This window comes from Heterocephalus glaber, unplaced genomic scaffold (assembly GCF_053883595.1).
Source record: "Heterocephalus glaber isolate CG9 unplaced genomic scaffold, H.glaber_assembly_v1.0 deba00001606, whole genome shotgun sequence".
NCBI classification, from domain to species: Eukaryota; Metazoa; Chordata; class Mammalia; order Rodentia; family Bathyergidae; genus Heterocephalus; species Heterocephalus glaber.
The window spans coordinates 13,353,641-13,370,318 of record NW_028258377.1 but is presented as its reverse complement, the minus strand read 5'-3'; the positions used below and the strand labels follow the sequence as shown (position 1 = coordinate 13,370,318).

Here is a 16,678-nt window from a genome sequence, read left to right as displayed (position 1 = left end):
AGGAAAATGTCCAAAGGGGTAGGGGTGGTGGAAAGGGCAGGGAAAAGGAAAGAAGGGAAAGGAAAAATTGTGAGAAAAGAAATAAAATGGAACCAAAATCTGTGTAAATAGGGAAGGGTGGAGGGGGTGAAGGGCGCACAGGTAATAGGGAAAAAAATAAGAACCAAGATACATCATGTACAGGTACAAACACCCAATGATAAATGTAAACCTACTGTATACCTAAAATGTTCCAATAAAAGAATTTAAAAAAAAAAAAAAAAGGAAAGAAAGACAGCCTCTCAGAGCTGCCGCTATGATTGAATGCAACATTAGAAGCATGCTAGGCATGGAGTGATGCCTCAATAAATGGCAGCTAGAATTATTACTACTATTATTCACTCCTATTTTACAGGGGAGGAAACTGAGGCCCAAAGAGGCAGACCAATGTAGGGGCCAGAATCCAGGCTTGTGCTCTGCACATTTTGTTGCAGAGCTGGGGACCAACACCCATGCGGCTGGGGACAGAAGCCTTGGGGGTTGTGAGCTCAGCCCAGCAAGGATGAGGATGAGGCAACCTCAGGTCTGGTAAAGCCAGAGCTCCTTTCCGACTGATCCCAGCCAGGTCCTGCCACGCCCCTCTGTCATCCTCACCCTCTTTGTTCCTGTCTGCCCGCATCCCACACACTGCCTCCAGCCTTGCTGCCTCCCTTGTCTCCCAGGGCTTTCAGCCTGCCATCAGTCCCCTCCCTTCTCCAGCTGGTGAAATCTTACTCCATCCCACGGGTTTTCAGCTCAGGAGTCACCAGCCCTGGGACACTGCCCATCCAAGCACAGTTTTCAGGCCCCTCCCCCTCTGTACTCCCTGTCTGTCCCTCCCTTCTCCTCTGAGCCTTCCCAACCCTGGTGGACTGGACCAGGCGCTGCCGGTGGGTAGGGCAGGACCTTGTTTACATTCTCTGAACCCCATTCCATCACTTCCTGGCTCCCGATTCTCTTCCGTCAAGCATTGTCCAAATTGTTATGAGACTGCCTGTATGTTTTAATGCTTTTCCCACTGGACAGTGTTGGCTGTGCCCTCTGTCTTGTTTTCCCCACCACTGTTCTCAGCACATACTAAGTGCTCAGTAAGCAATGGCCAGTGTGTACCAAGTTCAGAGGAGGAGCTTCGTAAGCGGTTTTGTCACAGGGGTATGGGCAGCCAGGGTAAAGCAGCAAACAGCTGAACCTCAGTGCTCTCTCCTGAGTTGTATGGGGAGTAAGGGAAGAGTGGGTCCAGGGTCCAGGGCAGGGTGCCTGGATTAGGCCCGGCCCTTGGGTGGGGAAGCTCTGACCTCTTGTCTCTCTCTCTTCTCTTTCCCTTTCTTTTTCTGTGTTGTAATGAGCTAAATCCCCAGCCCTCCTTCTTCTTCTTCTTCTTTTTTTTTTTTTTTTCTGAGACAGGGTTTCACTATGTAGTTCAGGCTGGACTTGAACTCACTAAGTACCCCAGGCTGGCCTCAAATTCACATCAATCCTCCTGCCTCAGCTCCCCAAGTACTGGGATTACAGGCATATGCTACCATACCCGGCCCCCAGCCTTTTTTTATTTTTTATTTTGTTTTTTTGTTAGTCTTTTTTGTACTGGGGATCAAACTCAGGACCTTACATTTGCAAAGCAGGCGCGGTGCCACTGAACTAAATCTCCAGCCCTTATTTTTTATTTAGAAACAGGGTCTCACTTGCTAAATTGCCCAGAGTGGGTTCAAACTTTGGAGTTTCTCAGGGTGCTGGGCTTATAGGTGTGCCTGCATAGCAGGGCGCTTCAATCCAGAGATTTCCTCCTCATGTCCCAGGTGGCCTTCTGAGGCCATTACAAGAGCCATTACATCCGCTATCCTGCCCCTTTCTGGGAAGGGGGTATGCTACCGGGGATTCCTACCACCACTGCCCTACAGAACTTTCTATCTGCAGATACCTGCTTTATTACCTTGTGTGTGTACATTTACCCAGGTGCCCTATTAGATTTTCTTTACAGCACTTATCTCTGTCTGAAATGACATAGTGTATTATCTATCTCTCCCCTCCAAGAAAGTCACCTCTATGAGGCCAAAGAAGTTTGAAATAAAAATAAAATAAAAGCATCTATCTGACCGCCAAGTAATCCCCACTCCTTTAGGAAACATATACCAAGCCCCCCTCTCTGTCCAACCACATGGGCACCCAACAGGTATCTTAAACTTCACTTTATATTTTTCCTCCCCACACTTGCTCTCCACCCCCCAGGATTACCCCACCTCAGGAAAAGCTACTGCAGTCCTTGCTGAAGCCCAAACTTCACGTGGGTCCTTGATTTTCCCTGCCCCTCCTACCTGACATCCAGTCCAACAGCAACTCTTGTGGACACAATCTCTAAAATGTGTCCCCTGACCCAATCACTTCCCACTTTGTCCCTCTCCAGCCCAGACAGCCTCTAACCTGGACCACAGCTCACCTCCTTGCTCCCTGCAGCCCCTTCTCCACATGCTAAAATGACCCAGGCAATGCATCAATCAGATTATGTCATGTCCAGTTTTAAAACAACTGAAGGCCTTTCCACGGTGACTAAAATAAAATCTAAGGAATCCAATCTTTCCTTGCTCCACTGATTTCTGTGCTTGATCAGCATATACTTTCTACATTGGTCATTGAGCAAGCTCATCTTGTGCCTCCTCAGGGTTTCTGTCTGGAGCATTCTTCCCCTAGAATCCAGGGCTTATATCCTCCTAGGGCTTCCCCATCTCCTGATTCAGGACCCAGCTCTGAGAATGGCCTTCTCTGAGCCCTTGGCTTTTGTGGCCTCCCACTCTCCACAACCGCTTCTTGGTTTTGCTTGTTTTATTTTTCTTTTTTTGCATTTTGTTCTTGTGATACTAAGAATGGAACTTGCATATGTTGGGCAAGGACTCTGCCACTGAGCTATATCCCCAGCACAGTCATTTCTTTAAGTAACTGCCTGCCAGCCAGCTCTCTCTCTCTCTCTCTCTCTCTCTCTGTCCACCTGTATTCACATCCTTGGGGTGAACATCCTTGGACTCAACCAACCACCTGTCCTGGCTATACAGTTAGGCCTACAATGGTTGCCTCTGTATTGAACATGTACAGTTTTATTTCTTGTCATTATTCCCCAAGGTATGTAGCATAACAACTATTTACATAGCAGGTATATTATATTAGGAATTGTAAATAATGGACAGATGATTTAAAGTATACAGAAGAATGTGTGTAGGTTCTATGCAAATACTATGACATTTTATTGAAGAGACTTGAACGTTCTTGGATTCTGGCATCAATCTGGAACCAATCACCATGGGACAACTGCATTTTATTTTCTTTCTTTTTTTATTCTTTCTTTCTTTCTTTTTTGCAAGGCAGGCATGGTGCCCCTGAGCTAAATCCCTGGCCCCTTGCATTTTATTTTCTTCATAGCACTTATTGCTATCTGAAATGACTTCTCCATGTACATGTTTGCATACTCCCCTCACTCACTGAAATAAATAAGCTCCATGAGAGCAGAGACTGTCTCCATATAGCATCCAAACAGGAGGCCCTGGCAGTAGGAGGATTTCAAGAATATTTATTGGGACAGGGAGTATAGTTCAGTGGTACAGCATTTGTCCATCATGTGTGAGGTCCTGGGTTCAATCCCCAGAAGACAGATCAAAAAAGAAAAGAAAAAAAGAGAATATTTACTTATTGAATGAATTCATAGACATTCAGGATTTTGGATGTTATGGTTTGGGTCTAGATGTACCCCCAAAACCTCATGTGGTCATAGGCTTGACCTAGAGTGTGTGAAGCTGGAATTGATTCATGGTGCAATGCTAGGCTCAAAGGCACTAGGATTAAGGGTGTGAGTGCCATCTGCCCTAAGTAGTCTGAATAAGATAAAAGGGGCAGGGAAATACTGTTACGGTTCCTTCTTGTTGCCTTTGCTACCTTGTTTCTCCTCTGCATGGCCTTTTTGCCATCCCTGTCTTGGAGCCAGCTGACTATGGATTGAAACGTCTATGAACTGTAAGTGAAATAAACCCTTTCCCCTTTAACTTTTGGTGCCAGTCATTTTGTCTCAGTAATGAGAGAAAAGTAACTAACACAGCAGACAAAGAAGAACAAGATGGCTCATCTTCTGGGAGCCTGGGAAGGGGGGTCTCACAGATAAGGACCACAGCTGGGGAATATGCTGGCCAGGTAGAGGGGAGACAAAGGACAGTATGACCATTCTTTCCTGGGGGCAGAGGACAGCCAGGAAGGATGGGGAAAGAGTATTTCAGGCCAGGAGCCACCAGGCATAAAGACCACATGAGGCTGGTGCCTTTGGGAAATTCTAAGTGCCTAAATGCCACCAGAGGTGGGAAGAGATAGGGTGGAAGAGTGGGGTGTAGAAGGGCCTCTAGGCAAGCATCTCTTCCCATTTGTGTCTTTCAGTGTTCACCATCTCCAGAAAGCCTGTCCTAAAATTAAAACTCCAGAGCACTTGCAATTAAACGGTTGTCTTTGATCTTTACAATTCTACATGGAGGGTTTTATTATCCTTGTTTTATAGGTAAAGAAAACCTAGCTCCAAAGTGCCAAGGTCACTGAGCCAGGAAGTGGTAGACCTGGGGTTCAAACTGAATCACTGGGTGTAAATGTCATCGTTAGAGCAGCTAATAGGGACCAATGGCACTCACACTTCCCTTCTGTGTTGCATGTCCACATCCAGGCCACCCCTCAGTTCACTTAGTGGCCAGGTTTGGAATTTATAAGAAGCTTTCCAGGATACAAAGCATTTTTCTCAATAATCCTATTCAAGGCAGCAGGGCAGGGCCTTGATTTCCCATTTTACAAGTAGGAAAGACTTGGAAGGTTAAGTGACTAGTCTAAGGTCATCCAGTTGAGACAATCCAGGAAATGAAGTACAGGTCTTCTGACTTCTGAACTTCCACTGCTGCCTAGTTTGGGTCTGGGGCTGCCTTTCTGTCCCTGAGCTGCTGCACTACACCTCCACTCTCATTGCTTGATGTGTTCCATAGCACTGGATCTCCCTGGAGGTAGAGGTGGCCCTGCCTCAGGCCCAGATGTGAGACTTGCCCAAGCTGGTCCAACTACTCTGCCACGCACACACCAGCAGTGTGTACCATGCTCCGGCTGGAAGCTGAGTATGGCCTCTCCACTGCAGGGCACACCAACCCTGCACCTCACCCCCTCCCAACTCTTGGCACATCGCTCTGTGCAGTAGGACTCTGGGTGACCATGTGGTCTCTGCATGATCTCCCAACTAAATGTCCTATCCTTTGTGCCTTTGCACATGTTGTCTCTAGGCCAGGACCACCCACACCTCACCCTGGCCATCTGGAAACCCACCTCCAGCATCCCTGCCCTGGCGCACTCCCTGACTTAGTTCAAACTATGTAACCAGAGCGAGCTATTAAACCTCTCATGTAAAATGGGGATAATGAAAGAACCTGTATCAAGGGTGCTGAGAGGATTAAATAACTTTAATCCTTACAAAGCTTTTGGAAGATGCTGACACATAGGAAGAATGCAAAGTGTTAGCTCTTTCTTCTTTCTTTCTAAGAACAACTTTTTTGGTTTTTGTTTTGTTTTGTTTTTCCAGGACTAGGGATTAAACCCAGGGCCCTCTCATTGAGCTACATCCCCAGCCCTTTTAAAAAATTTTTTTAAATTTTGAGACAAGGTCTCACTGTTGGCCAAACTGCCCAGGCTAAGCTCAAACTTTCAATCCTCCTGCTTCAAACTCCCACAGTGCTGGGGTTACAAGCATACACTACCATGCTCAGCCACTTTCTTCCTTTCTTTTTTCTTTTTTTTCTTTCTTTCCTTTTCTTACCATCCTTCATTCCTCCCCTCTCCTCCTCCTCCCCTCTTCCATCTTCTTCTTTTTCTTCTCTATCTCTCTCTGTTTCTTTCTCTGTCTGTGTCTCCCTCTCTGTTCATTTTGAGACAAGGTCTGGCTATGTTGCCCATCCAGATTAGACTCAAAATTGAAGTCCTCCTGTCTCAACCTTCTGGGACTACAGGCATGCACCACGGGCCTAGATTCAAATTGTTAACACTCAATTCTACCCTCCCATCTGAGCCCCCTACCATCCTGGACAACCATTATTTCTTTCCAGGTCTATCCCCTTATATTAGATGCAATCTCTTTGAGCACAAACACTCCCATGGATTTGCCTCCATATCCCCTACCCTAGCATAGGCCATGGCACTCCAAGACTGAGTTAACCAAATAAATAAAATAGTGGCTGATTATAAAGTGATATGGGATGCCAGGCGTGGTGGCACACACCTGTAATCCCAGCACTTGGGAGGCTGGGGCAGGAAGATCGCTTGGAGTTCAAGGTCAGCCTGGGCTACATAGTGAGTTCAAGACCAGCTTAGAATACATAGCAAAATCCTGTCTCAAAAAAAAGTGATATGGGGGCTGGAGGCATAGCTCAGTGGTGGAGTACTTGCCTTGCATTCACAATGCCTTCAATCCCCAGTACTGTAAAACAAATGTAGAGGGTACAAGCTGTACACAGCATCATAGGAACAGGGTTTTACATCCCTATTCTGCCACTTATTTGGTGATGACTATTGAAAAAGACCCTCCCCTGAGCAGTTTGGCTTTTGAATCTGTTAGATGAGAGTGACATCATCCCACCCAAGATACACTGTAAGAATCACATGAAACGAATGTGGTGGAAATGCCCATAGCCTGCAGAGGGTGCTCATGTGAGGGATGGCACAGCTGTCATGGTTCACTGCTGCCACACGGCAGAGGCCCCATATATGCCAGCCCTCCCAGGCCAGCACCATGGGGCTCTGGCAGCCCAAGTCCTGAAGAGCAGGTTTTCTGTTCCTCTTGTTTGTTTGTTTGTTTGTTTGTTTGTTGTGGTACTGGGAACTAAACCTCAGGCCTTCATACTGAGCTACATCCTCAGCCCTTTTTTATTTTTTATTTTGAGACATGGTCTTACTAAGTCACTAAATTGCCCAGCTGGACTCAAATGTTCAGTCCTCCTGTCTCAGCCTCCCAGAGGGCTGGAATTACAGGCATGTCCCTCTACACCTGGCTTCTGAGAAGCTATTTGCTGACTTCTCCAAGCTTCTCTGGCTTTATCTTCCTGCCCTTGCCAGTGAGTGTTGAGGGACCCACAACTGGGCTCTTCCTTAAACATTGGAGTACCCCAGGTGGGAGATCAGCTCACTGCCAGGAGACTGGCAGCCCAGGGGTCTCACCAGTGGCTGCAGAAATGGTCTGAGCCCCTCCCAAATTCAGGAATGAGGTCAGGAATTCCCAGGACCTAAAGACAAATGGCTACAGGCAGGCTTATCTTGGCCCAGCTCCCTGGCACCCCTCTCCTGAAGGATTCCTATGATAGGCATGGCCTTGAGAGCCTCCGTAGACCATGCTGGCCAAGTGTGTACTATGACTCCAGGGACAGCCAGCAGGATGCAGCATATCCCTCTTCAGGATTGACCAGCTAAAGCTAAGCTGAGCTGAGCTGCTGATTCATCTAAGTAGCTCAAAGGGGAATGATGGAGGGGGCAGAATTTATACAGGCAGGGAGGTGGGAGAGTCCTTCAGGGGCCTGCTGTCCCTGCCTCTCCCCACCCTGGGTACCAAATAGAGCTAGAAGAGATATGGGCAGGCTCATCCTTAGGCCACATTGGGGACCAAGTTTATAACTGGACCCCCAAGTGACCCACAGGCTTCCAGAAAAAAATGAAGCACAAAAGCTCTGCCAAGATGCTGTGAATGCATTGGGTTAGCACAGGCCAATGCATCTCTCCCCAAGAAGGCGAAGCTCAGACATAGCTATGCTCAATCCAAAAGATAGCTTCTGGGTCTTTCCACCAGCAATCAGCTGCTGAGCCCTCTAGTTCCAGCATCAGGGGGTGTAATATAACACCAAGCACACCCAATCAGGAATCAGAAGATGTGGGTAAGCTGGAGCTTTGCCACTAAGCTTCTAAATGACTTGCCCCTGCCTGGTAGGATTCTAGGATGTCACTGATGTGAAATGATTTACAAAGAAACATACCTGAAATAATTATGACTAGCAGTGAGAATAAAAATTCCTTCAGAGATTGAGAAGGAGCCCCAGGGTTCCTGAATCCCCCAATTGCAAGGTGGAGCTGGGGTAAAGAGGAAGAGTCAAGTCAGGGGAGTCAAATCAACCCAATGAGGAAACTCCAGAACTGGCAGATTTCCTATGTGACTTTATATAAATCACTTTACCTCTGACACTCAAGTTTCTAATCAATTGAAAAATCAAATTATCCTACTCAGAGTGTTCTACGTACTTCGGTGCTTCTAAGCGTATCTCCAGATCCAGGTTCCCTTTAGGACATGGACATTTTGGGTCAAACTAAGTCCTCTTGGGTATGCCCAGGACCTGGCTGTCTAAGTCTCAAAGCGCTAGCATGCTGTACAGCAGTAGTCATTGTGTGGCTGTGTCAGGCTCAACTGGACAGAAAGCTGCTACAATCCTAGAGACTGACTTGTCTAGCTTGCTAATAGTTGAGTAATTTTCCAAAAACAGAACTTGGCCAGTTTCCTTGTGTAAGGTACCAGCCCATCCTGCTTACATAAGAAAGCATTGTTTATTCTCCCAGAGCATTCAAGAGCCCAGCTCCTCCAAGACTTGGGAGATTTCACAGGGGCAGCGCCAGTGATCCAGCCGGTTTGATCTAATCTGAGTGGGAATCAAGGTGAACTCAGTGCAGGGTTAGCCCCACCCAGGCACCTGGGGTATCAGGGTGAGAATTGTGTATTTGTGGGATTCTGGGGGTGCCATTTGTGGCCTGAGTTCTCTTAGTTTAAGTTCTCTAAAACTGATGTGTATATAGGATGGGAAGAATTTAGCTGACTACACGGAGAAGCAGTCTTGTTTTGTTTCTTTTGTGGTGCTGGACATTAAACCCGGGTCCTCCCCACTGAGCTACATATCCTGACCGAGGAGCAGTCTTCAGGTAGAATTTTTTTCCCCTAGTGCTGGGGATGGAACACAGGGCCTTGCCAAGGCTAGGCAAGCACTCATTCTGCCACTGAGTGACATCCCCAACCCCAGGAATATCCTAACTAGGTTTCCCCCTTTTTGTGTTATAGAATAACTTGTTTTTTGAGACAGGGTCTCACTATGTGATTCAACCTGGCCTTGAACTTGCTATATAGCCTACACTCACCTCAAACTCAAAGCGATCCTCCCACTTCAGCCTCCAGAGTGCTGTAATTACAGGTGTGGGCCACCAGGGCTGCTTTACAGAATCACCATTTTTTAAAACCCAGTGAAGGGGCCAGGGATTTAGCTCAGCGGTTCCGGTGCCTGCCTTGCAAGCACAAGGTCCCGAGGTCCATCCCCAGTACCCCCATAGAAATAAAAAATTAAATCCAGTGAAAGTGAAAGGACTTTTCTTATCCCCACCCTACTCTCCACCCTCAGGGTTAACAACTGTTAATATTAGGGCACACCCTCTCAGATTATTTTGTGCAAATGTTTAAATTTTTTTGTACTGGGGATTAAACCCAGAGCCTTTGCACTGAGCTGCATCTGCCCTTTTTATTTTTTATTTTTGAGACAGTCTCTCTTGCTAAAATGCTAAGCCACCAAGACTGGGCTCTAATTTTCAATCCTCCTGCCTCAGCCTTCCAGAGTGTTAGGATTACAGGCATGTCCCATTTTATGCAAACATTTTTTAAATAAAAAAGCAGGACCATACTTTACATATTATTCTGCACTCTGCTCTTTTCCACTTAACATACAGTGGGCATCTTCGTATGTCAATCCAGGAAGCTCTCGCACTGACCTTTGTAACAACAGCATGGTTTCCAATCTATTTATTCAGGCCCCTGATGATAGGCACTTAGGTTTTTCTAGTTTGTCTGCTATTATAAATACTCTTGCAAAGAAGCTGGCTGTTCTTTTCTAATTATTTGCTTAGGGAAAATTCCAAGCAGTAGAACCTCTGCATCAAAGGACCTGCTCTGCTGAAGTGCTCACATGTGTGGGAGATGGCCACTCAGTTCACCTTCCCACCAGTGACACAGGCTTGGGCAGGGCCCTGGATGCCCTCCTTCATCCCATGTGGACCACTGTGGGCCACTTCATTTTGCCCATCTGAAGCTAGGTATCACCATGGATAACCTGAAGCTGCTCATCAATCCTTGTCTCTAGACATCCATATTCTTCATCCCTTCCTCCTACTTGACAAGAAAACATGTCAAAACCCTCATCTAACTCCCACCTTAAACATCACATATAATGAACAGAATATGGAGCACTAAGCCTACTGAGGATAGAGCCATAAATTATTGAGCCCTAGGCCGTCAGCACTCCCCACTCACTGCTAGGACAGAATTGCTTACCTGAAACACATCTCCATTGACTGTGGTCCCCATATCCTCAGAACCAGCTAGAAAAAGAACAAAGAGATAGCATCACTCATTTTTCAGCTTATAACAAGCACAGAATGGTCTTGTATTAGCGCCAGAGCCAACCTCTAATATGCCCATGTATACATTGACCCCCCACACATAGACATAACAGATACATAAATAACTGGGACTCAGTCCTTGACTGTTCACAATGCCATGTACCACCATCACCATGTTTGATTTTCATAGATCTATGATGAAGTTTCAGCATTTTATAGGTTCTCAAGCAGAGGCTCAGAGAGACTACATGATGGCCGAAGATCACCCAGTCAGTAATAATAGTTCCCTACCTACCTGAAGTTAATCAACCCACTGATGCAGCTGGGAAAGGCCTGATTGTCTGGAGCCCGGAACTGGGGAGTAGGCAAAGGCACTGCCGGTCAGGGCAGGGGCTACAAGGGTAAGGAAGAGAGGGCCCTGCGTGTCTCTGCCTGACCTAGTGGAGCATTGAGCAACTGCTTTTCCTGGGAGAGCAAGAGCCACAGTTCCCACTGGACAGCACGTGGCCTATTTTTCCTCTGTGCCCCTCCCAGGATTTTACTCTGCCTTCAGCAGTGACTCTTCCAGGTCCCTTTGCCTAATATCTGATTATTCACAAATTCCTGCAGTTTCTGCTGCAACAGTGACCCTCATAGATCCCCTCCACTCCCTGATGCCCAAACCCAGCCTGGGCCCTCACCAGCTCTCACCTGTACACCTGCTTCAGTCTGTCTGCCCTGCAGACACCTGGAAAGGCAAAACTTGTCTTTTTCCTCTTTCTATCTCCTCATGACTGTCTTCCCTAGAGCCATGCACAATGTGCCTTTGTAAGAGTTCAGTAATTAGGATAATTGTTGAATAAACAAATGGATATTTTCACTCTTTTTTTTTCTTATACTGGGAATTGAACCCAAGACCTCATACGTGCTAAGCACACACTTTATCACTGAGCTACATCCTCAGCCCTCTAGTTTGTTTTTGTTTTGGGGGGGGGGGTGGTACTGGGGATCAAACTCGGGACTTTGTGCTTACAAGGCAGGCACTGGAACCACTGAGCTAAATCTCCAGCCCCCTCTAACTTGTTTTGCCTTGTTTTGAAACAAAGTCTCACTAAATTGCCCAAGATTTGTGGCCTCACAATTCTAAATGGCCTCAGATTCGTACTCACAATTCTCCCACCTTAGTCTCCCAAGCAGCTAGGATTATAGACATGCACCACCATGCCCAACTCCTTTCCTTTCCTTTCCCTTCCTTCCCTTCCCTTCCCTTCCCTTTTCCTTCCTTCCTTCCTTCCTTCCTTCCTTCCTTCCTTCCTTCCTTCCTTCCTTCCTTCCTTCCCTCCCTCCATTGCAGTAGTAGGGATTGAGCCCAGGGCCTTCTCACTGAGCTACATTCCCAGCCCTCTAAATCACTAAATTGCCCAGGCTGGGCTTGAACTTGGGATCTTTCTGTCTAAGCCTTGCAAAATCTGAGATCACAGGTGTGCACTACCATGCCCAGCACTGCTTTGGGAACTTTGGGTGCTGTGCCCTGTGTCAGGAAGGTTCTCCTGTACACTTCCACATGGACTGCTCCCTTACTCCCTTCAGCTTCTGCTCATACTTGGTCTTCCTTAGAGGGCTTCCCTAATCATCTGTCTTACTCACCCCTCAGGTATCTGCACCCCAGCTGGGTTTGCTCTACAGCGTTTACCTTGACCTGATACATTCATCTGTGTATGTATTTATTATCTGCTTCCCCACTTGAATCAACTCTCCATGCAGGCAGGGTCTTTGTTTTGACCATAGTAGGGCTCAAAACCAGAGCCAATTCAATACATACTTGCCTAATGAGGACATCCAACCCTGGAGCACAGTTCATGAGGACCTTTACAGTCTGGGTCTGCCCATTTTTCCTGGCTCACTTCCTACCTGCCCTACCCACAAACCCTGCTTCCCTCTCTAAAGAATACTTTCCAATTCACAAGACATGTCCTCCAAGAAGCCCTCACCTTCTTCCTCTATGTCCCTCAGCACTGATGGAAGGCCTCACTTCTGGGGGATACCAGAATGTCATACAGCACTGTGCAATTACCCTCAGGGGCAGATAGATACTCCTTTACCAAGTTCCATATCCTATTCAGTTTCTAAGGGCTCCTTTACCAGGCTCTACATCCTATTCAGTTTCTAAGGGCTCCTGCACAGAATGGGTGAGCAACGGATGGCTAAACGGGAATTGGATTGCTGTTTGGGGCCCACTGTAATTTGCAAGGCCTCTCAGAAACTGCAGTGCCTCCTAGCAAAGAAAACAGGAGGCCACACAAGATTATTGCAAATGGACACATATTATAACTGTACCAACCAAACAGGGTGCGAGCAGCAGTGACAGCACTTTAGGACTGAGGACTGACAGGACCAAAAGGAGAGATACTTAATCTCATATCAATAACTCCCAATTAAAGTAAATTATACTTGCCTTTATTTGCAAAGTCAAGCAGTGATTGGTTGGGGCCTATTATATCAGGTGTCACCACCACCCATTCAGATACAGTCACTGCCATGAGTCCCTAAATGAGGGTGGAACCAACCCAGGAGACCAGTGGGGTTTCAGTGGCAGCATTTCCACAGAGGGGCTTGTTTTCCTAGGGCATTTCCTCTCCTGGGGCCTTCTGTTGCCAGCCATTCCAGATGATGAGGCCTTTTGGAGAAGTTGCACCGGCCCGTCCATATAACCAGCCACAGCCTCAGACCCCTCATTGCAGGGAGCTGCCCAGGGCCCACCTGGGCCTCCAGAAAGTCTCTGTTCCACGTCTCAGTTCCCCCTGGAGATGCATTTTAGCCTCTCTGGGAATCCACACCTACCCACACAGAATGACCAGTATCTGCTCCCACTAAGCCCTCTGATTACTGCACATTTATAATCATGGGTCAGAAACCTGAGCCTACAGAACAGGAACAAAGCAAATACAAGTCCCATGGATAAACCCCTGGGTGCGTGGCATACCTAGGTGCCTGACCCATTTTGAAATAAGGGTGGGGAGGGACCAAAACATTCCTCTGAGCTTACTGAGGCCCAGCAGGGGAAATGGGCTTGCCCAGAACTGACAAACAAGTCACAGCCAGGCCTGGCAACCAGAAAACTGGGCATGAAAATGTAAACTCTTGGCCTCTACCCAGGGTTGATAAATGGAAACAAGTGTCCCTGGCGCAGGTTGGCCACAGACCCAGCCCACAGGAGAGGCTCAGTGTGACTCAGTCTCAGGCCTGCACCAGATACCTCTTTCTCTAGGGACACTGGAAGCCCAACATCAGGGCACTCAGCACAGAGACCACTAATCAGAGGACCCATCATCTAAGAGATGATGACTCAGAGGCGTTGATGCTGGCTGATGCTGGAGCCAGCTTCCACCCAGCTCCCAGCAGGCCAAGGCGCTTTTTCTCAGCCCCATCCACTCATCATGGGCCAGCAGGAGATTATCTGTTCAGCACGTCCTAGGCTTAGAAGGATTGGATCAATTCTATCCATGTCTAGCCACCCATTGAATCACAACCCACAATATCTCCCTGCTCCCCAGATATCCCCTTAGAAGGGCAACTAAGCATTTTTGGCCTCAGCAATATGAGTCTAGGAGACCCTCAGAAGGCTGTGTCACTGGCAGCTCCCTAGGAGACAGCATGTCGCCACTTCTCTCCCTGCCATCTCAGGTATGGGGCCAATTGGTGCCCCACCCTGACAGAGAGGGATCCTCCCACCTAGGTGACAAGGCCCTAGAGCCCCACTGTCCTGAGAGACGGCACAACTTGCTCACTGCTCAGTCCCCTGGATTCTACCTGCCCTTCTCTTTCATGGGGTTCTGACAATGTGTGTGTCCTACAATCAGCCAGCCAGATTAGGGAATGGGTAGTCTCAAGCAGGAAGTGTGGACAAATGACTACGGGTGCATGAACTTGGACAAGCATTTCCTAGGGATTCTCTGGGTCATGGAAGGGTCTGTTCTGTGGGGCTGGGCACTCCTGCTTCAGAAGACCTCTGTTGCTACTTTGGTCAGGTGGCAAAAGACTCCTACCTTCTCACCCCCACATTTAATCACCTCCCTCGATGACCACTATAGCATTTGAAAGAATATGGAGCCCAGAGCTGAGAGGGCTGGAATCAAGTCCCAGATCTGTGATTCCAGGTGAGATATTCATAATTTCTGGGCCTCCAGTTTCTTATATATTACAAAAGGGTTGCTACATTTCTAATATCAAGAGGATTCAGGGTTGCTTCAACTCCTTAGTCAAAAGAACTGTCTTATTCATTTCTGTATTCCCAGTAGACCTAGCATTCAGTAGGTGCTCAGCAATGTTGAATGAATACAAATATGACTACTGAAGGGCCTTGTAAACATCATATACAAACACACACACACACACCCTTATTTCAGGGGGCACAGAGACTCCTCCAAAACGAAAACAATAACAGGAAGGTGTGTTTGGGATGCACACATGAATGTAATATCTACTTTTTTTCCTAAATATTTTAAGAAATTACTCTTTTTTTTTGGTACCGGGGATTGAACTCAGGACCTTGCCCTTGCGCAGCAGGCGGCGGAACCACTGAGCTAAATCCTCAGCCCTGAAACTATTCTTTTGAGCTAGAACTAGAACAGGACCATCACTGAGGAGCACGATATTGCAAGAGGCAGGCCCTGAACCCTGAGGTCTGAAGCCAACTGCAGTAGCTCTGGACTGACTTTGGAAAACCATTAATTAATTAGACACTTCAAACCCCTGGAGAGCAGGAACACATCTGATGGATGCCCCTTTGTGCCCCATGCCCTAACTCTGAGATCTAATTCGGAGCCATGCACACAGAAGACAGAGTGGTCAGGAGGAAAGGGCTTAGAATCTTGACAGAAACCGGTTTAATCCTTGATCTGCCTCTTACTAGTTGTTTCAATAATGTACTTTTTTGATGCTCAGTTTTGTCAGCTCTGAAATGGGCTCAGTAATTCATATGAAACAATTAAATGTAATTAACCTGCCTACCCCAGTGGCTACAGAATGGCAGGTGGTCCCCCAGGGAAGATGTGTGAGTTCTCAGACCAAGTGTCTTTGCTTTCCCACAGCAGTTAGAGCTAAGCCTGAGGGGCCAAGAGGTCTGTGCCCGCCCCTGCACTACTTAACTGAGAGCCTGGGACAGCCAGGCTATCAGAAGGCCCAAGAGAGACTCAGAGTTGGGCGGGGATGGGGTTCCGGAGCCAGGCAGTGCTGGAACTGGCCCGGGGATGAAATAACTAGACCAAATTCCTGCTCGGGAGTCAGCACATCAGCCCTAGGACAGGCCTCAGCTCAGAGAGCCTAGACGGGGATCTCACGCGTCCTCCCTGTTCCTCCCAGGGACTCACTCAGGGACACACAGTCCCTGGCCTGCTCCTGTCTGGCCGTCTTCGTTCTACCGCTGGACGCAGAGGCCGCGGAGCCCGGGTCACCATCCCCTAGGTGACAGTCTCCAGCCCCCCAGCTCCCGGGCCACGGCGCTGACTCACCCCCACTGGCGGGTCCCGGCTGCGCGGAGGCCACTTGGCTGCGGGCAGGCGCCCCAAAGCCCTCGTCATTCTCTATGCCTGCGATCTCGCTCTCTTGTTGGGCCAGGAAAGCAGCCGCCGGGTCTTCTTCGGCCGCCTCGGTGGCCCCGCTCTCCGTTGACGAAAAGAAGCCAAAGTCATCAGCCATTTTCCCCGCGTCTCTGCTGAAGCCTCTGCCCGGCGCTCAGCTCTGCCTGGCGCGCGCCCGGCTGCGCCCCGCGGCCGCAACACTGTCACCGAGCCGCCCGGGAAGCCGGCCTGCTCGGGGTCGGGCTCGGCGCGGCGGCCGCGCACTTCCTCTCCGCACCGGGCCGGGCTCGCCTGTCACTGCGGCTGCAGGCGCCGAGCGGGAGGAGCCGGGAACAGAAATGCGGTGATGTCACTGGCCGAGAGGGAGGCGGCTCACAGGACGGCCGGGAGGTCGCCTCGCAGCGACCACAGGAGGGCGGCAGCAGGACAGCCCGAGGCCCGCGGCGCTCCCGGGCTCCCTGCGCTGCGGCGCTCATTTCCATCACCCGGGATCCGGTGCTGCTCCCGCCGGTTTAAAGGAGAAGCCCACCGGACAAAGTGGTCATAGAGGCACACGGCCACGACCGAAGGACAGCCCGGTCCTTCAGAGCTCAAAGGAGGTGGTGGCTGCGCAGCTCTTGCTACCGACTCATTTTGCAACAGTTTCTTCCCCTAAACTGAGCCCACATTAGGAACCCCCAAGACTCGACCCTGCTGTG

At 48.6% G+C, this 16,678-nt stretch overlaps 1 protein-coding gene across 2 annotated transcripts in view; it reads right to left on the bottom strand.

Annotated features, from left to right (window-relative positions):
- The window catches only part of Cltb (clathrin light chain B), a 31,241-nt gene extending 14,774 nt beyond the window's left edge, over window positions 1-16,467 (bottom strand). Inside the window, exons 1-2 of one of the 2 annotated variants that reach the window (XM_004836337.4) lie at window positions 15,912-16,467; window positions 10,355-10,401 (exon numbers count right to left, since the gene is read on the bottom strand). In XM_004836337.4, the coding sequence (XP_004836394.1) occupies window positions 10,355-10,401; window positions 15,912-16,098 (234 nt within the window). In that variant the 5' untranslated portion in view covers window positions 16,099-16,467. The remainder of the gene's footprint in view (window positions 1-10,354; window positions 10,402-15,911) is intronic. The other variant, XM_004836338.4, reaches the window with a different exon arrangement.
- Window positions 16,468-16,678: the final 211 nt, after the last annotated feature.